Raw genomic sequence first — 27,215 nt, forward strand, 5'->3', positions numbered from 1 at the left:
TGTTTAAAACTTTTTTTTAATATTTTTGAATCTTAAAAGTAGAATTCTATAATATCCATTATGTGGAAAAATAATTCTGGCAGTCTGAGTTGGTACATGTAGTCGCAGAGCAAATAATGGAAAAAGGCTGCGATGTGTGATTCAGGAATTAAAAATGTATTAATAAAACCTGTATTCCTTCCATGCATGCAAGTGACTTTAAAACATGTTTTCTGAGTGTACTTTTGTATGTTCAGATAAATCCACTCTGGACTTTTTTTCATAGGTCAATGTTGAGGTACATGTCAGCAAGCAATTAAATACTGTTTTGACGGTTTCAATCAACTTCTATGCAACTTGCAGTACATTTTTGCAGTACTGTCAAAACGTGCATACCCACAGGACGTGAAAATTTTGTGAATTTAATTTAAATCTCAATCACTGATTCTAATGCGAGACTAATCGAAATAAAACCTTTATTATTAGTTAAATTAAGTCAGTAAAAGATACCAACTAGTACCTGGGATTGTGGAATCTCACAGCTGAGAAATGTAACATTGGGGTGCTTGTGAAGATGCATGCAGCATTGCACACATCAAGCAACAAGTTTGCTCATTTGCTCTAAGTGGTTAAAGGATACCTTTGAGGCCTTTTCCATGTAACACCTTAAGGAAGCAATATGTGTACGAGGACAAAAGTAATAAACTTAGGAAACCACTACAATGTACAGCAGCATTGCTCCTATAAGAAACACTATTTTTGCATATTTTACTTGTGCATTCATTAGCTCTTTTTGTATCATTTAACATGTAAATATTCTTTAAAAATATTCAAAAGCTTTCAGAGCCCTAGAGCAGTGGAAAAAGTTGTATGAGAGAAGTACTGAAGGATCTGTTGTCTCCATGAGCTTGCTTGAAGAATTGCAGGTTTAAGTGTTGGAGGACGAATGATCGTTCCTTGTTGGGTTAGTTTCATCAGTTATCCTAGAAGTACATAAGCACGACGCTGCACTTATAGTGGTACTGCTGAACTCCATGGCGCTGGTGAGGTGCCCAAGTGTTTGATATCATCATTTATAAGCAATTGAGAACAAGGACTGGGTTTTATGTGTTTGTACAATATTAACTCTAGCTACGTTTTGGAAAGACAGTGTGCTCACTTCTTGGTACTTTAACTTGCTTAGACGATTTAGGTTAGAAGTTTTACAGCAAGAAAACTGTGTTCAACTCAAAATGGAAACAAAATTTTGTTCTTAATTTTGTTGTTACAATACTTTATTTTTAATAAGAGAAACTTACCTCTAAGGAACCGCTAGGGATCATGACTAAGAAAGAGAAACCCTGTGCTAGACATTAAATAAGCACTTTTTGAAGAAAGATGTTTTTCCTAAGAAAGCAGATGGTAGGTTGTCTTTTCTTATGTTTTTACAGTATTTGAAGCTGTTTTTAAAATGTCACTTGTATGCATATTGACTTCTAAATGGGCAGCACTTTGGCCTGGATGAAGAATGAAAAGGGAGAGAACTGTTTGTCATACATCTCTGTATGGGAAGGATGGGGCAAACCTCATGCAAGGACTGACTGCAATCAAGTGAAAGGGACTGGAGTGGCTGTTCCTTGCCTGAAATACGGACAAGTCCCAGATACATGGATAGGACAAGCAGGAAAAAAGGGAGTATCTCAGGGTATGGATATATCTCAGGCCTTCTAGGATTTCCAAAAAATAATAGTCTAATTTATGGATCTAGGAGTGAACTGTGCAGGACTAAGGCATTCCTCAGTTAAACCTGCATTCATCCCTTTTCGTTTCCAAGAGGTTAAACAAGAAGCCAGAATGCCATGGCCTTTCTGGAGGAGCTGCTGTGAAAATTCGGGACTGCTGAGGCATCAGTCTGATCTGTAGGGTAACGTAAGCATAACTGAGTGTCTGTCAAGCACCACCTGGTAGTCGAGGCTTTGTGCTTTTCCTTAGTACAACAACAGTTGTTTGATTTGTTTATGAAGGTCTATGATGCTTTAAGAGTAGCAGGAGTGTTTTATAGGCCACAAACACAGCTTCATAGAGTGTGTTTCTGAAAACGGATCAGATGCTTGATCTGTTGGAGTTGTTGAGTCAGGATACTGGGAATTCATAGAAATCTGGGTTCCCTCTCCTGTTTTCTGCTAAATATGGTTTAGATAAGATACCTGTTGGTAGTTTTTACGAGCCGTCTGCAGCAATGATCAGCTGGAGTTTTAGAGATTCTTCTGAAATAATCTCTGGAGGCAAAATCAGTACAATTTTGGCTTTCCCAAGTGCCCTGACTTGCACTTCTCTAATTGTCCTTTGGTGCTGAAATATCCATGGCACTGAAACATAAGAAATCTGATTTGGAGCTCAGAGTGAGATTAATATACAATTACAGAAAAACCCGAAACACTTCATACAGCTGCCACTCAAATATATGTGCTGGTGTTTTGTTTCTGTCAGGTTAAGTTTTTTGCCTGAAGTCTGTTCTGTTGTTTTTGCTGGTGCTGAATTGCTGAAGCTGTAGCCTTGTTTCTAGGTGGGAAAAAAAAACCCTGCATGTTGACCTACCTAGCAGTATGAGGAAAGAACATTAATTTTGGCACTATTTTAGGCCCGCACAGCTTTAGCAAGAAACATGTATCCTCCCAACAGATTGGACTCTTGTTTCTGCATTTTAAAGTTTTAGTCCCAGAACGCATTCCAGACTAGGCGGTCTCTGTGTACTGTGTAGTAAGAAATGTTCCCAAGTTCAAGTAGCTTAAATGTGCAAGCTGTCTGATAGTGCCAGTCTCCATCAGAAAAGCACTTAATATTTAAATGTGGGGCGTCCTATTGAAAACTCTATGGGAATATTCTTCTCGTGCATAGCACAAAAAAGTTGCTGTGAAGTGCTGCTGGCATATCGCTTTTTGTTTTTCAATAGGGACAAACCCAGCTCCATCAGTCCAAAACTAATTACAGAGATTAGATGTTTTCTTTTCAAGATAGTCTTAAAAACACCCTGATATCCTAACTTCATGCTGACATCAGGCAAGTTAATGTCTATATCCAAGCATTGGTAAATAGGTAGTCTCCTTAATATTTTTATGTAGTACTACTATTACCAGAGCCACATTTATAGCCTTAAAAAAGCAGGTTACAAAGGAATCACTCTTAGCTGCTCCTTATTTCTTAGCCACTTAATTAAAGCCTGTGAGATGAGCAGAGTGATCCTTTACGAAAAAAATCCTTTTTTTTCCCCCATATTACTTACAATGAATTGTACTTTAACTATTGGCTTGTTTTGTTCTCAGCCTTTTTACAGATTGTGGATTCTGTAGCTAAAACTTCTGTATTAAGATTCTGGAGTTAGAAAATAATTATTTACTGTGCGATATTTTCTCTGTATGATTGAGTGCAGAACTTGTCTGTCATTAGCACAAACTGTCTCTGTTAGTATCACATTGTATAAAGAAAACCACTTACAAGAAGTTAATCTATAAGGTAAATGTCTGTGGTCTTCATCTCAACTGTAGAAGTCCTTTTATATTTAAATAAGCATCTTGATATTGTTGGTAAATTCCCCTTTTTAGATTGAAAATGAAAGCATTGGTTATCACTTCCTGAAACATTTGGTTCAGGCGATCTGTCGATGGATCACTTGAGATGCCTAATATTAAGATACAGAAAACTGTCAACATCCTGATTGTATCTTAAACAAAAGCTAACATTAGTCTTGCTTTTCAGAAGATGGGGTTTTATTTTCAGATAGCGAAAGCATCATTTTCAATTTACTTCTGCTAGGTTGTTTGCATGGTTACTATGGATCCCCGCCCCGCCCCCAAGTTCTGGTGCTTTGTTTTGTTTCTATGTGGAAGTTAACCCTTCCTTAACATTACCCTGTGTTGTATTTTAAACATTCAGAACCACGCAATGACTTACTGGCCATTCAAGACCCGCAATATGACCTTTATCACATGCTCACATGAGGCAGCAATCACCACTCACTTTGCAGCAGCCTTGCAGTTCCGTGGATCCCCAGGATTATGTGTTACAGCATGCTTTGACAGCTGCTCCACAGGCATCAACCTGAGACATACAAATAGGTATTAGCAGTGTCTAACATCCTAGCCATAAAATGATGGAGGTATGCAACACAACCCGTAGTTTCTTTCAGCCTTCAATTTCTCAGCTTTGGTGGAGCTTTTTATGAGCATATATTTTTGCTGGATTTTTTTCCAGTCAGTTTTAAACTTTTTACTTAACTATTTGTCTTATTATTTATTTACATGTTGATATTACTTACCTATTATTTCTATACCTATTACTTGTTTCTTTTCTGCTTACTTCTTCCATATTTCATTTTGTTTCATTATTCCTTGGCTTCAGTGATTGCCTCTTCTGTGAGGCGTGTATACCTGCAGTGAATGCTTTCCTGCACAGAAATCCCAGAAGCATTCAGGATTATTTTGCTGAGGTAGGTTCATGCCCCAAACATATAATCTGTTTTATTTTTGACTTCAAGCCCCATGTTCAAATTAAATTTAAAAAAACCCACAAACCAGCAGGTTATGCACCTTCAAAGATCTGTTGACTAAATTTCTGGGCTCCATTTTGGGTCCAGTGGGTCAAGATGTCTTGAATCCAGTTCTGTCTTCTGCCCTATTGAAACCATTGCCAGAAGGGTCCGCAGTGCCCGCTGAAGAGCTTACTTACCGTAACTAATCTTTGAGAGTCCTGGTTCTGTGTTTTCACGCTCCCCGTCTGCTTTCTCTTCTTCCAAGGCCTCAGGCAGAGGATTCTGTGATTAAGAAAGAAACTTGAATGAATTGGGGCCATTCCTGCTCCTGCCCCACTGGGATCTCTGCAGAGTCAGGGAGGGTGTGCAGTTGGGGAACGCAGCACTCCAGAGGCATCTTCCAGCTTAATTTCCTGGGCAACACTGCTCCACACGTGTGCAAATATATAGAATTTAATCCTAAAACTTTTGTAAGTACCTTATGATGTGAGCTTGCATTTGTCAGTGTGTTTCATGTTGGACACAGCTGTGAGAATAAATTTACATTTAAACTGGGGTCCCATGCTGGTCTGCTGCAAATTCATGTTTTTGGCTGGTTTTGGTGGACAAGCCAACAACTACTCGGCTGCAAGAGGAGTTGCATGTATGTGGGGAGAGCTGAGGGGCTGCCCTTTTAAATATGATTGAAACCAGTCACTCATAATGGCATCGGGTAACCATTAAACACACTTCCATTCCAAATCTTGCCAGTTATGCCGAAGGAAGTATTTCCTGTTAACGGGGAACCCACTGTTTCCAGTAGCAGTCGGCTGGGTGAGGTTAGGCTTGAGGATGCTTTAACACGCAGAGCTGTGCCGCAGCAAAGCTCAGCTTGTTGATGTAGCTTTTTATTTTGGGTGGTGACACCATAGCTCTGATATCTGTGTACTTGTGAGTACGGAGTACTTGTAAGAAGAAAAATAGGTGATAAAGAACTTAGTGTTTATCCAGCAGCTGACTGTAACAGGATCTTAATTCTGGGTGCACTTGGACACCACTGTGTAAAAAATTAAAGACAATCAGATTCTCAGAAGCGTAATTTTTAATTACTGGTTACTGTGCATTATTCTGTGGAGTTTAGCAAGTGCTAGAGTCTGAGAGAGGTGGACGGAGCGTGTAACCTTACTGGAGGTGGCTGAAGCTGTGGAGCTGCTGGCTCGTTGTCTGCTTGAAGGACTTGCCTTCCTAAACTAAATTAGGAGTTTGACAGCTTTTCAGGAGAAGAATCAAGTGATAAATGAAATAGGGTTTTCACGATGAAAATTTTTGCGTTTACTCTGCCGATCCTGAGCTATTTGCTGTTTGGGCTTTTCCTGCTCGTTGTGTTGAATAGGGAGGGGAAAAAAAAAAAAAGATTAATGCTCCCCCCCCTCCCCCCGGGAGCATGCGTCAATAAATACGTCTCTTGTTTACGGGGCGCTGCCGGCGGGCGGCGGGCCCGGGAGGGGGAGCTCCCGGCCCGCTCCCGGCTCCCGCGGCAGCCTCCCCGCCGCTGACCGCGCCGGGCGGCCCGGCAGCCTCGCAGCCTCTGCCGAAGGTGGGCTCCGGAGGCTCCGTAGGTGGACCTGTCAGCACACCAGGGGAAGGTGTCGCTGATGGGTTTTTTGGAGCGGGGTCTGAATGTGAGTCTGGGTCGCTAAAGGCCCTGGGTTGGTTTGTTGCCACTGAGGATGAGCGGCGTGAGAAACCTGTTGCAGGACCCGCACGAGGTTATAGGACGCAACTGTTGCTGGAGAGAAACATCCACAGTTTTAGATAACTGTATAATGTGGAGGGAGGTGGCATGTACCGAAGGGTTGTCAGCAACTCTTAACGGTCTCCAAACTGGCCAAGATGTTAAAGGGTGCAAGGGTACCTTGCAACTCCCACCCCGCTCCGGGAGGTTTCTCCTGGGCTGCGCTTCGTGCAGGAAAGCTAAGCGCAGCTCTGGCCTGTATGACTAATTGTGGCAATGCCTCCTGTGGACTGAAGACCTTTTAAAACTGGCCTAATGGTTTATGACAATGTAAGTGAGCAGAAGTAGATATATGAAGGGAGGGGAGAATAGTAGTTCATTACTTTAGCATAGAAGGACAAAATAGATTTAATTAAGAGTATTTTGGTCTCAGAACAGGAAGTGCCAATACTGAAACTTCAAGCATAACCAGAACTTTGACCCTTGCTTATCTGTACTGTCATTATTTTTTTTTTCCCCAACTATATCAGCATGCTGTTGTGCAAATACGATAGCTCATGTTGCTTACGGTGTTGGAATCTAATATAGTCTGTGATTTTTATTTTTATCTGCACAAATGTACACAAATTACTGCAAAGATTTTTAACTTGTGAGCAGACACTAAGCTCCATTTGCAGCTGCTTTGGAAAGGTTAAAGAAAAACAGAGGCAGGTAACTAGAAAGTTAGCTAGACCCATATATGCAAAGAAGTTGTCATGATTTCTCCCATATGCATAGTATGTATTTGTATGTTCTATGTTTTGCTCTGCCACATATATTTCACATGTCACAGTGTGGTAAAAAAACAATAGTGTGAACTGTGTCTGATTACATTGGTAATAGGTAGTATTTTAGAAATATGTCATTCAAAGGGTTTTTTTTTTTATTTGATTAATAACATGACAGTGGTGCCAAAGCAGTTTAAACACAATGTGCCACTATAATGGGAAACTGCTGACTCTTCAATTAGCAGCTGTCAACTTTTTATGGACTCTTTTCTATATATTCCATAGAGCTTTTTAAATAAAGAACAAGGCATTTGCTGAGCATTTGCTTTTGGAAGCTTTGATATGGTTCTAGATGTGTAAGTTTAAATTAAAAGGAAGTGAGTACTTTCATGATACTGAGTTATTCTTTAAATGTATCTGATTCCTCTCAGTGTGGAGTTCTTGGAAAGAGAGGGATTACCTGCAAGCTTTAAGGGCTACGTAGTATCAGGTTTAATGTCGGCATTACCGCTTTACCTCTGCTATGCTGTAGTATGAATTACAGCTGAATTACTTGCTGTGTGCATGGATTACAGCCTCCCTCTATTTGTACTAATGAACTTAGAAGGAGAAAAAAACTTAAACTTCCGTATCTCCATTACATTATTTTTTTAAATGGTTACAACTCTGAAATCTAAGTGACACTAGAAAACTTTATTAGAGTTTTCAGGGGAAAAAAGAAAACCTGCTTGTTTACCTGAAACCAGTGTTATCTGATGGAAGTGGTATCTGTCTAAATCTGTGAAATACTATGGCTGTTAAATGAGCTCTGATTTCTGTAAAGCTAGAAATATCCTGAGGTATCTGACCAGTATTGCTGTATGTTTAATTAAAATACAAAACCAGCATAGAATGATTTGTTTTAAACTCGCTGTGTAACAGATTTTGACAGGTAATTATGAAGAGGAAGACAGAAGTCATACAAAAGTAGTCCATATCACTACAGTATTTAACAATTTTACAGCTAACCGGGGCGGGGGGAGCATGTAAGATTTGTGACTGGTAAATTGGCATAAAATTATTAAAAAGAGAGAGGTCCCCAATACAGGATGAATCAAGATTGCTTGTGAAAGCGGGTTCAGCAAGCCTGTTTCAATGTACTGAATCTACAAGGCTACATCTGGGGACAGCAATACATGCTGCACTGGCAGGATGAGAGCAGCCTATTCTAGGAAGCAGTTGCTGAAAGACTCAAGGTTATGTTATACGACGTGCCCGGTCTCTATTCCTACACCGTAATTCAGCCATGTATTATACCAGGTTGAAGCCAAAGGTGAGCCAGGAATGATTTGAAAGGGAGGAAGAACAGAAATAGAATTGCATCTCTGTTTGATCCGTGGTATGACTGCAGCTGTAACACACAAGGCCCGATGCCAGCCGCCATGCTTTGCTGTGGGGCCTTCAGGCCATAAAATTTCACTGTCCTTTTGTAAGTGCCACCTCTGGAGTTCTCTGAAAGTGTTTCACAGTCTGTTGCTAATCAGGTTCCTGGCTGGAATTGATATCTTGGGGTGGGGGGAGCAGTAATGGAGCGGAAAGTTTATGTAAGTGCGGTTCGCGTGTATGTGCTTGACAGATACGCAGCTAATTTACGTGGAAGTTACAGGCTGAAATTTGCTGTGGCTGTAGCCCCCAGCAAGGGGAAATACCTTGGGTGTCTTTCCTCAAACCTTACAGCGATTGAGACTTTCAGCAGGGCAGTGAGGTAGTGCAGTGGTTTTGCATTTATGGTGTTTCCTAGTTTGATGGGGGGGAGGAGGGGAGTGTTGACCTAAACTTGTTACAGTAAATAAGAGGTGAAAACTTTTAAACCTTCCCTTGATGTGCATTGTTGAATGTTTAACGGTCTTCGTCTTTTGCTCCAAGTTGTTTACAGTAATTGAGTCCTCTCCCTTCTAGTGCTTGTGCTGCTGTCCTCATTAGTATGTATTCCAAGATAAATACCATACACAAGACCTGCAAATACTGTACAGCAGAAGATATGTTTTCTGTTTTTGTTTGCTAAATGTTACACCTTCCAAAATATGTTAGTCCCTAATACCGAGAATAAACTTCATGTCCTGAGGTAAAACAGCAAAGGCAATAAACCTTCTGTAACTTCCGCTGCTGTCACCTTTCAGGCAGTAGGCATTTAGGGATCTGAAATGTGAGGAGATATAGTAACAACTAAAACTGCCAGAGCTCTCTGATAAGTAACATCTATCATAGCGAATTTTGGTTTTGAACTATTGTTTTTCTTGAATTACTTGTTTTTCAGACCTTAAGCAACCTGGAAAGTCAAGGCATTTGGGACTAGGGAGAAGGAAAGGAGAGGTAATAAGGTTGTAGATTTAGGACCTGCAGATTTCCTCAAGTGTTACAATGATGTTCTGGTGGGATAGGTAACCCTCTTCTACCTCGTCCTAAGCTGTGACCCTCTGTTTCTTGCTATCATTTGAAACTACTTGAGCAGTTCTCTGCTACACGTACTCTTCAGTGTAAATAAACCTTTTTCTCTCAATGTTTGGATACAGTAGGCAAATCCCAGGGGTGATAGTTCAGGCATGGTTAGTTTTGGTTCACTTGTTAGCCATTGGTGGTTAAATCTGCTGTACTGTCTAGCTACCAATTGGCAGACTCAGCAAAAAGCTTTAGAAAAGACTTGCTCTGTGATCCATTTGCCAAATACAGAGTTTAGTTCCTCCTCTGTAATCAAGCTGGAGTCAGCTGATTATAGCTGAGATTTTTCATGCCAGTATCCTGCTTGTTGTCCTTTCCCTGCCTCTTTGGTCAAGTGACTCCCATTGCTGGAAAAAAATAAACTGAATCTCAAACTCCTCCAATTTAGAAGTATCTCTTGTTATCTTTAAACAGTAGGATTTCTTTCAACTATAGCAGCATCAATTTGATGAGGAGGGACAACTTCCAGAAGAGTCTAAAGAGCATAAAGTCTCTTCTGGAGTTTGCTATCTCCTGACAGATGGAGAAAGGTTTCAGCCCTTCAGCATGAACACAGAGAGTCTGATTCAGAGGAAGCAATTGGCAGGTAGGAAATAGAATGTTGGATTTTTTCCATTTCCTTCCCTGTCTACCTTTTTATTTCACTGTCAATTACACTTTTGGCATCGTGGCCGGGAAAACAGCTTCAAGCTGGATTGGTATTGTCTGTTGCTGTGTTTTTCTTACAGTTAGGAAAGCACTTGTGTTTTAAGTTTTCCCTTATTTAGAATATCTCGTTTAAATGACTTAACTGTAAATCATAATCTCAAGTGATCTCACAGCTCAGTCCCTCTGCACGGAGGCCATCCCAGCTGTATTTGGGTTTATTAGTGTTTGCCATCCTGGCTGCTGCCCGGCTCCTGCGTTGTCACAAGTACCTTGTGCTTGTCTGCACCGAGCTCCCCAGCTCCCTGGCATCCAGGCGGACGACACAGCCCTGACGCAGCATGGCAGGAATGCACGCAGCCAGCTCGGGCTTGACGCTGTGCCCGAGTTAATAAAACTTCTTGGGACCCAGAGCACGGGGTTAACGCTGGAAGACGGTGGCTTCATCTGGAGTCTTTGCCATTTTCCCCAATGCTCTTGCTTTTGGAAATGCCATACAGAGACAACCGAAGTGCTAAAAAAAAAAAAGGACTTAAGTCCTTTTCATGCTGAAAAAAGTTGTTGCATAATTTCTGGACCCACGCCATCCCTAGAAGTATAGGAACATTTGCACCGAGCTGCACCTAGGCTAATGAGACCCAGCTGGGGCTGATTTGTTTCTGCATCTCTGGTACAGATAATCTGACCATGGATAATTGAGTGTTGACTCTATAAATAACCCACTTTGAAATCCTTGTCTTAAAATTGTTTTCTCTTCTTCCTGTTAGCTTCCAAGCTTACTCCCCCTGTAATCATTTCTTGGCTGACCAAAGGCTACTCTGGTCTCTTGACAAACAGATGTACTCTTCATTCTTCCCACCTGAAGTGACATGTTACACCAAGCATGGATGAAGCCAGGTTCTAGCACTATAAAAAGCCAGCTAAGCCCTGGTAGGAAATTATCGTCCTAATATGTTTTACCTATGCTCCAGTTGAGTCGGGTGCTTTAAATCAAAAATGACTGATACATGTCAAACATTTGATACCTTGGAAAGATGTTTATTGCGTGCTTGTTCTCGGAGACCTCTTGCTGCATATCTCATAGTTAAATGTCTTCAGGTAAAGAAGGTACATTACTTTGTATGGACTTGCTTGCAAGTTGGACTTCTAATGATCTTGGTTTGTTTGCTTACTGTCCATGTTAAAACTCGCAAGAATTGTTCTGAGTTGAGCTATGCCTTGTTTTAATAAGAAGTGATTTTTTTTTCCTCAATGAGCTTATGTAAGTAATTATAGAAAGTAATTAGAGAACTTCATAGGAAAAATATCCCGTGTCTTCAGCTGATGACCATCTACACATTTATTTTTTCCTAAAAGTTTTTCTAAAATATAGCATGTGTGTGCTTCTGAGAAGATGCATAGAAAGTTGGAACCACCTGCACTGGATGACAGGTTGTTCAAGGCATTGGAAGTGGTAGGAGGGAAAGCTGAATTGCACAGCTGTGCTGTCACAGCTGTGCCACGTTGTGCAGTTCATGCACCTTTGTAGGTAGTTGTAATGGAAATCATCTGTCTCTTTCCCCTGTGCCATTCTTGCCACATTAATACATGACAGAGGCAGCATGAGTGGATGAATAAACTTGGAATGCCTTAAATTCAGATCCACACTCTAATCGCTGTGTGGCCTTGGAAAATACCTTTCTTCACACAGCATCTGAAACACTGACCATGCTTCAACAAATTTGGGAAGTCTCGATTTGTTATTCATTATATAGTAGCTTGAAAAAACTGAGTAAAGGCCCATTTGAAAGAAATCTTTTATGTAGGTAGAACAGACATTTAAAATTGTAGACATATAACACTTTCTCCTATTCAGGGCAATGACGGGAAAGCTGTATTGTGAACAGGTAAATAGTTTATCCAAAACAAGTAATTTGTAATACGTGAAGTTCATTGCAGTGAAGAATGGTTAAGAGGCGCTTTCAGAGGCAGAATACGAAGTAGTTGTCACTTGGACTCTCAGGTTGATGTGCATCTATTTCATTCATGTGCGATTAGGTCTGAGTTTCTTTAGTTTGCACAGTTAGAAGTCATAAATGATGCAAGTTAAAATAGAAGCCATCTTTTTAGATCTGAAGTTGCATGTAAATGTAGAACTAAAGAGATTTTTAAGGGAGAGGAACAGATAAAAAATGCCCTACAAACCCACTTTTGTGTTTGAGTATGTCTTTCAGTGTTGTCTGTTCAGTTTTGTTCTGTAGAAGGTTGAGAGTTTGGTTTCTTGTTTTTAAGAGCTATTGTATGTAGTGAGGGAAACAGGAACAAGTGACCTCTTCAGGAATTATTTTGCACATTCACTTTGGAGGCTGTGTATTAGAGGGTTATCACTTGTGGGTATTCCTGCAGCATTCTAAATAATAGATTTTATTACCTATGGCAAATAATGTGCCTGAAAGATGAGTGAGCTGATTTATGTAAAACGTCTGGAATGAGGAAATATTCTGCACTGACAGTTATGCTGCTTTTGTAGCAGGGTTTGATAAAGCGAATTGAAACTTAAATATAAGCTCATTCAGTTTTCAAAACGAAACAGTGTCCTTAGTTGGGCAGATCTGTTTGGTTACCTGGATTTTCAAAAGATGTCAGAATATTCCAAGGGGATTAATTTGATACCTGGGAATATCCATGAGGAGTGGCAAACACAGAAAAGCAAGTAAAAAAAATTTCATATATAAATTTTAACTTGAGTTTCCTAAAAGATGATAATTATCGTAATAATGACAGTAGTAGTAGTAGTAGTAATAATAATAGCAATAAGGCTTATGTGATTATACCAATTTTGTCTAAGAATTTTTAAATCTTTGCTAATTTGGTTCAAAAATATGAAGTTTCGGTAATCTTGTGAAAATCAGCAACTGTGGAGAGAAACCTTAATTAATGTGCCCCCAGAGAACAGTGTTTCATGTGGCAGTAGCACGCTTGTACTGACAGTTGTCACACGTGTACCTACAGACCAGACAGAGTTTATCTTGTCTCTCTTGCTGGGGAGCAAAGGACTGTGGATATGGGATGAAACAGTGAGGGTCCGGGGGGGCAGAGAAGCTCAGGGTAACAGAGACAGAGCAAATTTAGGGATCAAACCCACGGATTTTTAGAAAAACATTTTTCATTATTTCTCTGCTTATAAAACAGCTTGTTAAGAAATATATTGTTTCACCAGATGCTGGTTTTGGATCCCAAATAACAGTTAGAGCTGAAAAAGCCAGAAGGGTTAAACAATAGATTATATAAAAGTCCTGCAAAGGTATTATTCTGGGCTAATTTCAGTAAAGTTACCATTTTTGTACAAGTTTCTTCCAAGGAACAATAAAATGAGCTGGTGATGTCTTATCTTGATATTGAATAAAATCTGACATGATATTGTGCACAAAAACAGATGAAGAACATAAGTCTCCTAAAAACAATAGCTTGTTTTCTTGGAGTCGTAGTACAGCATTGTTTTTTGCCAAACCACCTCAATAGTCCCATCTCACTCTTCTATGGCTTATCTTTTCTTATCTGTGAAAAGAAATGCTGTTATATCTCTTTGGATTAAGTAAACCATTAAAGAAGTATCAGTTTTCTGTAATAGTTTTATGATAGATGAGGGGAAACATCTGATGATTTCCTAAAACAATAATGTACATAAATCAATTTTTTTGTTATTGTTTTGTAAATATCATTAAAGATGGAGATAGAGATACAGTGAAATATCTTACCTGATAAGTATAAGTAAATAAATAAAAATATGTATCATCAAATGACCTTGAATGTGAAAGATCTGCCTGAGGCCTGAGGAAACAGGTCTGTTACACAATATGAAGCATGAGAGGATGGCAATAGTAAATTTTCCTCTATTTGCAACAGTGTGTCTGGAGTAAAATTATTTAAGTCGGGTGTTTGGAGGAATGAATACATGAGTTGCTCTTAAATTTGTATATTTAATAAACAAGTGCTGTTGCTCATATTATATTTCAGCGTTAAATGTAAAGGTACTTTTTTCTTACATCCAACAAATAGCCAAATAAAAGGTTTCTTTTCACATATAAAATCACCCACAAAATTCTGATTTGTCGGCGGTGCTTACCTTTGCTTGAAGGAAAGTACTGTTGCTTGATTGCTAGAAATATTTTAGCATTTCACCTGATGTAGCTGCCCTAAATTTAGGGCTGATAATACATTTCCTTGCTCTGAGAACGAAAATGGTGGAAATACCATTACAGTGGTCAGCGCGTAATAAGATACCAGTGCAGAGGAACTGGTGCAAAAGGATGGTGAGGGCTGTCCTTGTGGTGTAAGCACCGGACACGAGGTGTGAGATGGTATTTACCTCAAACGTACCAGACACATCGGGATGTCTCACTAGTTTTATGTTGGACTACCAGAGCATCTCCGCCAGCAGAACGGGAAATTTCTGTGCATAAGCTCTTCTTGCTTTTCTTTGGTAGAGTGTCACTCAAAAAAGTGTGTACCTGGGATTCACTTGCTCTGTTATTTCTTTTTTGCCTGAGGATTTTTGGCCTTGCTGAGCTGAGAAATATGTATGACTTATAGCTGAAAATTGTTGTTTTTTCTGCAGTAGCAGTGCGTCAGGTGGCAAATGCTGATTACACGTGTGGAATTGTGTCATTACGAGAAGTGATGAATTCCTGCTTAAATCTCTAACTCTTTTTTTTAATCAAGTTAATACCCTAAATCATTAATATCCCCTTTTATAGCCAAAGAAACGGGCCTTGACACCAGAGTTAAATCTAGGTCTTCCAGCTCAGTGATGTGAAGACTGACATTGTCACCAGGGCAAGGTATTCGCTCTTCCATCATTTTCCTGTCTCTCTGATACATCAGTGATACCTTGGAGCTTCGTCTTTAGATCTCAAAATCCTTGCAAAAGAAGCAGAGAAGTACCCAGCAGCTTCATTTTACATTTAGTGTAATTAATCGCACTATTTGAAGCATTTTTTTGCCGTGCTGGAGTTCTGTTTGACCCTTTTTTTTTTTTTTTTTTATGCTTTCTACCAAAGAGGAATGGAAGTGTTCTGGGAAATGCTGAGTGTGTGGCTTTTTATGGAATTTGGCCGGTTTTAAGAGATTTGGCCACTTAAGTGTAATTTAGTGATATTCTAGAGATTATTCCTCCTGTCTCTTATAATTACCCTGGCAAGTGCCAAGTTACCCCATAAATAAAAGATTTTTCAGGAAAAGAGCAGGTTCGTCCGACTGTGTTAAACACAAACACCCTCCTCCTTTCCTGAATCAAGACAGAAAAAAATGCAGTGTCTTCCTCTAAATATACACTTGTGTTTTTTGCTGCTTTTAATTTTGCACTTTGGTTCATTTCTGCAGTTACTTGAGTTGTATCAACAATTATTAAAAAAAAAAAAAAAAAAAAAAGAAAAGAAAAAAACCCCGCAGCCGTTTTCAGCTCTTGTTGTTCTTGGCACAGGATCAGTTCTGGTGTCCAACTGGTAGGACCTGAAACTTGGTGCTTAACAAGTGCCTGTAGTCAAAACAGTTGGTGTGTGCGAGCGCTGATCTGGTATTTGCTGCGGCAGGTCATCTGCCTGATTTTTTACCGTGTGCAGAATACCTAATCACGTTGCTGGGTTTCTCTGACGGCATCTGTGGCAATGTGAATCGTTTCACGTTCCAAAAGTACATGTTTACAGTCGTCGTAGAATCAGATTAAGTTGGCAGCCTGCTTCTCTCTGTAAGTGGCTCAGTTTACATTTCTTCTTCTAGCAGGATGTTTTGCATAATTTTGCTGATCCTACTCGCTTGTAGACTTTGTGAAATGGAGAATTGTTTTAGTGGGTTTATGTCAGAAAGTGAAGCTTGTGTTTATTGTAAATAAACACCAGCAGAACGGTGGTTATTTTAGCACTTGATAATTTCCCAATTATGTCATTTGACCTGGAATGAAGCTTGCGATTGTCGAGCAGCGTTTTATGCAGTGGATCAGTCCGGGGGTTTGAGCTGGCAGTTTATTTCCTTTGTCAGTTTACAAGAAGTATCAAAATGAAACCGACTGTGCTGTTTCCTTTCCAGTGCGCAGTGCAAGAAGGGTGGAACGGTTTGCGGATATTATTTCCAAACTTTTTCAGCTGGACTTGGAATAGTGTTTTGTCAGAAAAGCTGGTAAAGTTATCCTTCGGTCTTGCAACGTTATGCTGTAGTTTGCTAACATCAAATCCAAGTTTATTTTTGCTTAACCTCATGTACTGGATTTTGTTAGGTTTTTTTCAGACTGTGGCTGCAAAATGAAAGTGCTTACAAGGTGTTTATGAACTCTTGTTATGAACCAGCTGCCAGTTACTGCAGGACGACACATTTCTGCGAGCAGTCTAGTTGTTCAGTTTTCTGGTCGCTGGCTGTCGCTTTTTGGGCATGTGTGGGTTTTTTCTGTTTTGGTTTTATTAGAATTAATGCCAAGTACATTTGCAAACTTTGAACTGAGATCAGTACAAGGTGGCAGGTTTCACTTACTATTTACTGAAATTGTAAGTATACATTGCTCAACTTTGCATAGTGAAGGGCTGTGCAACAAAACACCTCAGGATATGCTGTAAATAGAAAAACTGTAATTTCTGCATAGGTAGTGTATGGAGTTACCATAAGTAACATCTTCATCAACAGGACTGTGATATGTTACTGGAACATAATCTCGTTGTGGATGAGATACTAAATTTCATTACCATCTGCTTAAATATTGTAAATGGGGAATAACAAACAGTATTCATATTGTGTTAAGGGCAGTCGGATCAGTTACTTTATGCTATTTTAAGTAAAAGGGCTATGAACTCAAGGGTTATGATGAATACAAGCTTAAAAGGAGTTGTATTACTGTAAATGTTTACTAACGGCAAATAACTTTCTCACCTTTCTGGGTTTTAGCAATTATGTTTTGTTTGTTTCTACCAAATGTAATACCAGGCTATAATCTGTAAGACTGGGTCTCTGAGTTATTTGTGGGTCAACCTAAAATTGATTTTTGCTTTAGGCCTCTTGTACGCAGGAAGTCGGATCGTGCTAAATAAGAGTAATGTTTCAAAATGACTAGTGCTGACAAAGTTCTAGTCTTTCTCTTCTGACAACGTTAGAGGGAATTTTTTTTTGTTTTGTTTCAACTACCTGCAAAAAAATACTGAAAGACCAAAGGCATATCTTTATCTACGCTCAAGCTGTATCGTGACTTTTTTCCTTTGCAATCTTCTGTGTCTCACCGATGGAGAAGACACTTAACTGTAGGCAAAAACTGTTCACTTGATTTGATCAATTTTGAGTAGCGCGTGTTGGGTAAGAATGGATGTAGGTGGGATATACTAAGAAATGTTTTTTGTTTGTAGTCCAAATAAGAGATATCTGCAGTTTCAGGATCATATAAAGATCTTTTTGGGTACAAAACTACTGCAGTCCACCTGGAAACATATGGTTGGCGTATTTTGCTGGCAACATATTTACTGTTCTGTCGTTGTCTGTGAGGTTTGCTGTGAGCTAAGTGAGTGCTTGATCTTGTGTGAGAGAGTCGAGGCAAAAATTCGAGAAGAGACTTTCTACTCAGAATGTGGTTTTGCCTCTTTTTCCCACACGCTGTGCTTGTGGCTGTGGAGCTCATGTTGCCTCTCTATTGCTTTGCTTTTTTGCTTATGATTAGAAGGAGATGTGGCGTTTCCTGCAAAACAGCTGCTAGTATTCCCTGGTGACCCGTCAGAAAGGATCCAGTGGAATTACAGATTCAAAGGCAGACCTAGAGGACTTTGGCAGCTGCAGCAGAGGTTTTGGGGAAAGGTAGGGGGTTGCATTGTGTAGGATGCAGGAAGGAGAATTAGAAATGGAGTACAAAGGCATGGGAGAGAAGCTCTGGAGGTTCAGGGACTGTTAAGTCTCCAACAACATAAGGACTTCACATCTACAAACAATTCAGATTTGGCTGAGAAAGTTGGACTATATCCATGTTTCCATAGGACGTGGAGAATCTCCTGGAATAGTTTAAGATCGTTCGCAATGCTACTGATGTAGAGTTTGCAATGCACATTAGGACAATATGTAGCATTGGGCTTTTAGACTCTTGCCACTAACTAGAAAAAGTAACAGATATTGATCTGAAATTGGTTCTTTAGAAAGTGCAGTTAATTCAGTGAGAGAGTGTTAAACTTTCCTCCGAGATTAATGTCATTAATACATTAACTGTTTGACAGCAGAAGTCACATGTTGCTTGTCACTTGCTGCAGCGGCTGCGCTGAGACAGCTGAGAGGTTGCAGGAGGATTAATGCGGTAAAGAGGATTGTAACTTTGATTGTGTTCTCTCTGCTCTTGGATTTGACAGCAACTGGTATTTAGAAACAAAACAGAATATGTGTTATTTATGTGGAGTGTAAACATCCATTTGGAAGTATTTAAATGAATAGGAAAAGTTCTCTTTCATATTTTAAACTTAAGCACACATTCATAGCATTGCAGGCTTCTGCAGAAACTGAAACGCATGTAGAATTTAGGGTAGTATCTTATGAGTGATAACTGGTTTTCTAGTTGCCTTGCAGGATTTTTTCATTTTTTAGGGGCAAAAGTTTTCATTCTGCTTTAGGTTCATGTATGTTCAGTGACTATGCCACTTCTGTATGTAAACAGGGACAGCCATGTCCATAGCTGTGTGTGTACGAGTTCACCTGCCCTGCTAGATCTGATCTGTCTACACATGAACTGCAAACGAGCATGGAAATTTTTACACAGATGGATGGTTGTCTCCTGAATATGTTAGTATGTGAATATCTAATTTTATAACAACTATTGGATGTGCAAATGTCTTTTATTCACATATTAATTTATTACATAGGCTGTATAATAGCAGATTTTTATATTGTGTGTAATTCGTTGTATATATGTAAAACATGAATAGACAAATTAGTAGAAATTTTTAAAAAATGGATGACCGGGAAACTCAGTTTGATAGAGGAGCACCGCCACCTGGTTTAAGCAGTTGATTTTGACAGCTGACAGCCTTCTTGCTTTGTCATATATTCCCATTATTATTCTTTGAAACTTATTACCAATGTCTAAGGCTGATTCACTACCACATATGTAGTAAGGAAGGAGGAAGCGAGAGGTGACTTAATAGCTCTTGAGAAGGAATATATCAATATGCAGTTATGATTTATGCCCGCACCATCGAGATTTGTCTATGAGGTTTCATGCCTTCAGCAAGTCCAGCCTCCTGCGGCTGTGCTTGCCCAGCTCAAACAGTGGTTTTCTGCCCCCTTGGAGGGAGTTACTCTTCCAGCTCTCCACTGTGGCCCTACCTGCAAGGTGTTGCTGCCATCTTCTCCTGCTGACACTAAAGTGATGTTCGCTTACATGAGTAAACGTGCGGATTTTACCCATCCGAGCAGTGTCTGAGAACACCGACGGTTGTGTGGCACTGGCTATTTACGTTCTTCCTCCTGTATGACTTTACAGTGGTCATAATTTCCATTTTGCTTCTAGGAGATTTCAAGAGAAGCTGGGTAATGCTGATAATTCTCAAATATGTATCAGAGTCTGTCTAAAATGTGGAAGACTTTCAGTAGCCATGTTTTGGGGGAAGAGGGGAGTTTGAGCAGGTAAAAGGAAACGCCAAATATAGCAGTTGGTTCTGATCACAAGAATGACCACCAATCTGACAGTCAGATAAAATAAGTAATCTTATAATCTTTTCCTTTCCTATCTTTTAAGTAAACATTTATTTAAAATAGTGGGGTGCACTTTATTACATTGTCATATCACAACAGTGCCTCTTCCACCATTTTCTATGTTATAGTAAAAAATCCTAAGTTAATGTACTGGTTTGCTCTTGGGAGTTAATAAATTGAGAAATTTGTCTAGGGAAAAGCATCCAATGTTTAGCTTGACTAAAAATCCAGTGTAAAGAGACTGTTAAAAAATAACTTGCTATGGCATGTGATACTTAGATGACTTTGAAATATAATTTTAGATGGTCAGTATCTTGAATGTCCATCTTTCCGGCAGATTAATTTTAATAACAGAGTAGTGTATTTCACTTCCAAATGTATCCATAGGGATGATATCAAAGACACAGTTTACTAGAAGGTAGTCGGTCTTGAGAAAATCAGTAGCCGTGGTGAAGATTGGAGTAATTAATCCTAAATTTATATAATTTGTGTATGGAAATCATGTTTGTTCCCAAGTTTCATTTTATATACAGCTTGGTTTTGTTGGTTACATAGCTGTTCCTTTTCATCAGTCCTCAAGTAACTAATGGGAAAGTTGCAAATTTTTATTAAGCTAATTTAAATTGTTTCTGAGAAGGTTGGTGGATCTTGAAACAATAACTATTATTTAACGAAATAAATACTCTGTGAATGGAACTCTGCATTTCAGAGGCAGATGCGTAGCTTACACGGTTGTTGCCACAAATGTGAAGTGAAATGAATGTAAATTAACTGCATCCTGCAAAGGACTTTTAAAGGCAGAGGCTGCACACCGAGACGTGTGGTGGGGTGAAAACTGGTAAATGGCAGCTGGCATTTGGGGGGGTGAGGGGAGATACTTTTTGTATTTAAAAAAAATTAAGACTGTTTTGTTCTTCAGTTGCAGGAGAATCTGGAGACAATTTCAGCATTTGTAATTAAAGCTGTGAATATGAAGATATGGAAGTGCTTGATCTTTAATAGAAAATGCCTTTATTTAGTCATTGGAGATAAAATAGAAACAGTTTGGAATATTCTTTACATTTTTTTTTAAGCATTTCTCTTTCTTCTTGAGGTATTCGCCTATTGCAAATTAATCATGGATGAATCCTTCTACTACTGGCAAGTTTTTACTTGTGAGGATGCCAGACAAATTGCCATGTTTTGATTCTCTGTGGGACAATTTTTCTTAGTTATCCTTGAAATGCCAAACTAGCAAGCGCAGGGTTGGTGATGTAAATACAAAACCTTCCCTTGCAGCAGCAGGTCGCTGTTGCTTCCTTAACCTGCTCTTGGCTGACGGGGCAATGCTGTGCAAGCTCAAAGAGTAGCACCCACTTGGATTCTTCAAGTTGAGTGCTGAAGGCTTTAGACAAGGAAGCGTCTTGCTGCGTGTTGAAGGAGAAACTCCAGCTTGTCTGAAGTTCTCGGTCTATACTTAAATTACGCTTGCTGCGTTTGATTACTGTGTCAGTAATGGGGGTACCTGGCTGATCCTCGCCGTGGAGGCTCTTGGTGCCAGGGTGCCGGCAAGCTGGAGTCAGCTGCTGCTGACTGGAAAATTCCTCTTCCCCCAGCCTGCCCATGCTGCCCGCTGCCTCTGGCTGGGGAGCTCCAGGGCTGGCTGGCTGCAGGGCGAAGGGGTTGGGGAAAGGGTGTTGCCGCAAATGGGGGGACAGGACTGTTAAGGATTTATAGCACCTCTCAGCAAAAAAAGCTCTCATCTCTTGTAATACTTTGTAGTTGTGCTTAAGTTCACAGCACCAAGCCCATTGTTTGCAGCACACTGTGATGCAGCCAGCTGGCCAAGCACTAGCGCTTCTTCCCTGGAGAAGTATATAATTTGTAAAGAATGGCCAAATACCTTCTTAAAACAATCTTTTTTTATTTAACAATATCAGGGATAGGGCATTTAGATTTTAAAAAACAATAATAACAACCAATAATAACCAAACCCAAACAATTTTACTGAAGTCTGTCTGTCCTGAAGCCTATTCTTCTGTTGTGGGGTCAGCAAGGCCTTGCTTTTTGCAGTACTTAAGAGGACTCTTGTGTGAGGGTGAACAGTGCTTACACAAGGGCCTGACCTCTAGATGCAATGTTTGTAACTGATACATAAACTTCCTGCTTTTTTGCACTTGCCATTTGCTCTGTGTGGAAAAAAACAAGCTTTTACCTTGCTTGGTGCTTGGAGATAACCTCCAAGCTACGAACCAGGCAGAGCCTGCCTCTCTGGAAGGGCTGGGAGCAGTAGACCACCTACTTCTCAGTCTTCCGGTTTCTTTCCTTATAGCTTCCCATTAAACTTGAAACAAGATAGTCATAAACTGCCCAATAATCAGGTTACATGAATTCTTCATAAACCATTATAGAAGCAAGCTCCTGTCTGTCACAGAGTATTTCACCGAGTCATCTGAGCTGTTGTTACATACTCTCCTCTTTCCTTTTTACGTGAAAGAGCTAGGACACCTAGTGTACCTCACACAGATGCTGGTGGTTGCTTATTTCTTAAAAAATGGTTTGAGATTTCTTGGTGAAATTTTCTGGGAGATTATTAGCATTTATTTTACTATTTTTTACATTTTTCAGAGCACTTCACAGAGTTGATTTTTTTTTTTAATTATCATTTGGCTTGGTGACATTCACAACAGTTTCCTCTTCCCTGACTTCTTTTTTTTTCTTTTAGCCTATGAAATGCTGTAAAGTTTATTATTTTTCCATTACAGAACGAAGACACGGTTCAATGTGTAAACCTTCCCCTTCTCCAGCTTCTCCAGCCTGCAATTCCAGGACATCCCTAGTACAGATGAAACCGAAATCCTGTATCAGCGGCCATAACCCTGTCAGCAGCAACTCAAAGCCATTCAAAACGCCCAAAGACAATCTACTTACCTCCAGTAGCAAACAGCACACAGTCTTTCCTTCAAAAGTATCACGGGATAAACCATGGTAAGTACCAAAATACTAGTTACCAAAGATGTTGGTGTTCAAAAAGTAAGTATCTCTATGTATATTTCACAGTCATCAAAAAAATCCATGTTCTCATCTTATCTAAGTTTACAGTTTAAGCTTCTACATTTCCTAAGGGAGGAAACTGGGATGTTTTTAAATTAAAAAAAATATATAGGAAGAGGAAAAAGGACTGGATTACTTTTCTGATGTTCCATCAAATGTCTGCTTTTCTAAGATGCATATAGCAAGTGAGATATTGACCCAGTTTGCTATCTTTAAGGTCCATCTTCCATTACAGTATCAGCCCTTAAAACTGATGCTTTTAAACAGTAGGATAATTTTTGCAGAGTTCTTAATATTGGCTTAGCTGATGTTCATGAAAACTTACTGGTTGTAGTCATTTATCTTCAACAGCAGCTGCTGTTGGAGCTCATACTGTATTTTGATAATGTCTGATGCCTTATAAGAAGACCGAAGAAAATTCTGGCTGCAAAAATCACTATTTTGGGGGAGTCTTACATCATGTGCTGTGATATATATACACATATAGGCTTTGAGACTGCCAGGCCCATCCTCCTGTGACTGTGATGATAGCAGCAGAGTTGCAAAAATGTAAATGAGAGCAGAACTGGGTCACTATTTTATCCCATAAGAAACTGTTTTGTCTTTAGTTATCTACAGAAAAGATGCTTTGTGATTAGGTCACTAGGTTGGTGACTCAAGAGATCTGGGTTCAGTTCCTGGTTCTGCACAGGCTACTGTAACGGCTTAGTCTCATCGGCCTCAGTTGTGTGTCTGTGAACTTGAGATAGTAGGACTTCCTTTTTCTTAAGCTTTATCTACTTACTGTGTAAAGATCCTTCCCTTTTATATGTAATATCTAGCATAAGAAGGTCATGATTTTAGGTAGGGTTTCTGGACACAACTGCCTTAAAGCAGTAAATAATCTAATGCAAACCATTCACTCATGAGACAAAGCATAAACTCAAATTATGTTAAAGTAATAGCTCATGTTTTCTACCTGCAATGTGCACTAGTTGGTATGATTTCAAAGAGAGCAGCTTCTGCCTAGCTGTAGAATTTACTTTGCACTGGAACAAACGATCAAAATCTAATCTTTCTATAAATCTGAACCCACCAGCTCTATAAGCATGATGAGCATTGTGGACAATTATGGTATAAAACTCTGAAAATAGAAAATTTGGATGTTTAGATTACATACACGCACACACAGAGAGATGAGATAGGGGCTATTCTAGTTAAGGTGTGCCTCATTTACTATTTTAAAAAAATATTGACTGAATAGTGACCTTTTCTTCTGAATGTTGGAGAGCAATTTTATACAGGAGAGGATTTTTTTTTTTAAGTCTAATTAAAAGAAAATCAGAAAGAACTTTAGAGTATTAACACTATTGACTGTAAACCCGTTTCTTATCCTAGTGTTACAGATAGCAACTTACCCACATTTCAGCATACTAACTGAATCTATAAACAATATCTTCCGTTCTGGCAACAGATGGCATTCTGTCAGTCAGTAAAAGCTGGAAGGGAACAAAATAACCGAGCATTTCCATCAATCCCTTTTCCCTTTATTGGGAAACATCCCAAACATTTACTGATGATTAACAAGGTAGATTTAGCCATTTAAAACTGTTGCACTGCTCTGTTAATACTTTGGCAATGAATATGTCAGTAGTTGTACCTGTGAATTATCCAATTGTTGCGGCTCTGCTGGGAGATAATACTGTGGTTTTGTTTACCAGTGGGGAAAAATGCGGCATATGGTAGTTAAAGATATTGTAATAAACACATAACAAATCACAAACAGTCTGAAGTGGAGATCAATGAAATTGTCTTTCAAAATTTACTGTTAAGTGCCTTAGATTACATGACTTGTTAAAGAAAAAATCAGTCCGATAATCATCACAGGTTATAGAGAGCTGACAGCTGTTACAGAAGAAAGTGTTCGTTCCTGTTCCATTAGTGGATTATAATTTTTATTTAGAATTCTAGAAAATATTCAGCAGGTCTGATTTTCTCAACGGAGAAATTATTCATAAAATTTATTCTTTTTTAAGATTATGCCTTCCATTCAGCTGTCTGTACAAGCCATAGAATGTCACCCACTTATCTTTTAGACAGAAATACTCAATTGACACAAATACATTTGTCTCAAAAATGCAAATAGGATTCATCATGTATCCAAGTGTGTTGTGGTTTATCATCCTCAGAAGCTTCCAGTTAATTCAGTGCTTTTGTCTGTTACGTTGTAGTCTTGTACCACAAATATTTACTTGACATAGGTTCTTCCAGACAGTTATCAGATTAGCTTAATTCAGGAGTTGTATCACTTGTAATGATTGCTTTCCAGACCTGGAATAACCTTGGTTGTGCTTGCCTGATCCTTTCATACGGCATCTCTTTTAAATTTTAGCTGTTACAATCCGTAGTAGTATTTCAGCAATGGACTCTGCAACAGCATGGCCCAGTAGATCTGTCTGTTGTCATGCCTGCCTGCATGTAGACCCAACTCTTCTGTTGTTTAATTCATTATAGTTTTGGTTGAGTCATCATCTTAAACATTGGCCGAGTAGCTCTTTCTCTTCTTTGCATCCTGTGTTGTTCTAAGATGTGCTGCCGAGGTTCGTGGTGCTCCTCGGCTAATGCTTTAAAAAGCATGATCAGAATGATCAGATGAAAGAGATCTGGAACTATTTCATTTTTGTAGCCGCTGTTTTAATACTTCCCTTCTTGTGGCTGGAATATGAAGGATTATTGTGAATACATCATCCAGAAATATCTGTCAGCTCTGATTTTTTTCCCCTGTATCTCTCTAACATTGTTGCTATTAATACGGCAGTGCTTAGAGACTGGAGCAGTGCTGGAGCACCACTGCGCTGTGCAGAAGATAAATGTAAACCATCGTTTTCTGAAGCTTGCAGTTGAGGTGGTAAGAGGTATAGCAAAAGGGTAGAAAATAGAGAGAAAAAGGCAAAGAATAAGATGATTGGTAGTAATAACAATAATAATGAACAAGCGATCATAATTCATAAGAATAGCCCAGATACTTACCCTTTATAAAAGGCATTCCTGCGGGCAGGAGCTCTCTCCCTCGCTGTTGACCTGCCCAAAGGATGCCACTTCACTTGCCGTGCCCCAGCGCAGCTTCTGAGCACTGCCATGGAGGATTTTGGTGCTGTGATGCCACAGGGTGTTCATTTCCACCCATCCATGATCCTGAGGCAGTGTCAAATTGGGGTAAAGTGTTAAAGCTAGCCTTGAGGTACCAGCTGAAGCAAGTCTCCTTGACCTCTCTCCATGCAGATTAGCCATTGCCTGCCAGAAGTTCTGAAAATGAAGAAAATGAGATGGAAATGATGTGGCTTTCATCAACATGTAGAAAACTGACACTCTTTCTGTAAACAGAAATAGGATCACAAATGATTACCTATGGGTAATCATTTACAATTTATAATGTCACTTTTCAAAGGATTTTTTTTAATCATCTCTTAGTCTTTATTTTTTTGTGTTAGGAAATACCATTATTCTTACTGAGGTTGAGAACGCGAAGCTAGTCAAGATTTAAGGATATTCCTACTGCAGCATGGAATTGGAAACAAAATTCAGCAGAATTAACTTGGACCACATGTTCTAACACTAAATCACAAATACTTTGTTACATTGTAGAGGCAATCCCAGCAATGTAGAATAGAGCAATGTTTTATGTTTTTAAATGTTTATGACTTTCTTTTCACACAAATTTGAAGAGAGTTGAATGAGTGGCTGAGATTTTAGCATGAATATAGTTATGAATGACCCAGCAAAGTTACATAACAGCAAGGAAAAATAATTTTTAAAAGCCTGAAGAAAGGAAAACAGAGGTAATAAGGAGCTCCAGGTACAAGGAGTGTTGTGACATACTACAATTATTTTTCTTGCTTGGGAATGACAGTGACAAGCAATGGCTTGGAACTAAAAAAATTGCCACAAGATACTTAGGAGGGAAATTCACTCTTGTTTCGGGAGTTTGTCGCGGGTTCTGCTGAAGGAGTAGTTAGGATAGGATAAGATAGAATAGAATAAGGTGGGATAGAATAGAATAAGGTTGAATAGAATAGAATAAGGTGGAATAGCATAGAATAGGGTGGAATAGAATAGAATAATTTCAGTTGGAAGGGACCTACAGTGATTATCTAGTCCAAGTACCTGACCAAGAACATGAGAAAACAGAAGGAAATCAATTATCTTATCTGAAAAAGAGAATGAGCTTTTGAAGCCTGTCATGATCAAGAACTTCGTGTAGCGCTCGGATATTTTTGTCGCCTTTTTCTGGTTCCCTTCTAATTCATCACCATTGGTATTGAACCACTGGTTAGCAACACTGGAGGCCATATTCCAGTATCAGCATAACCAGGGACGTATGAAAACTAAATTTGTTCCTTAAACTTATTTGCCATATCCCTTTTTTAATATA

At 39.3% G+C, this 27,215-nt stretch overlaps 1 protein-coding gene across 3 annotated transcripts in view; it reads left to right on the top strand.

The window, feature by feature from the left end:
• The window catches only part of ATXN7L1 (ataxin 7 like 1), a 116,732-nt gene that overhangs the window by 60,777 nt on the left and 28,740 nt on the right, over positions 1-27,215 (top strand). For 2 of the 3 annotated variants that reach the window (XM_050898167.1, XM_050898182.1), the window contains exon 4: positions 22,516-22,738. In XM_050898167.1, coding sequence (XP_050754124.1) covers positions 22,516-22,738 — 223 coding nt within the window. Of the gene's footprint in view, positions 1-17,305; positions 17,350-22,515; positions 22,739-27,215 lie in introns of those variants that run through there. The other variant, XM_050898175.1, reaches the window with a different exon arrangement.

The sequence above is a fragment of the Gymnogyps californianus genome, chromosome 1 (assembly GCF_018139145.2).
Source record: "Gymnogyps californianus isolate 813 chromosome 1, ASM1813914v2, whole genome shotgun sequence".
NCBI lineage: Eukaryota > Metazoa > Chordata > Aves > Accipitriformes > Cathartidae > Gymnogyps > Gymnogyps californianus.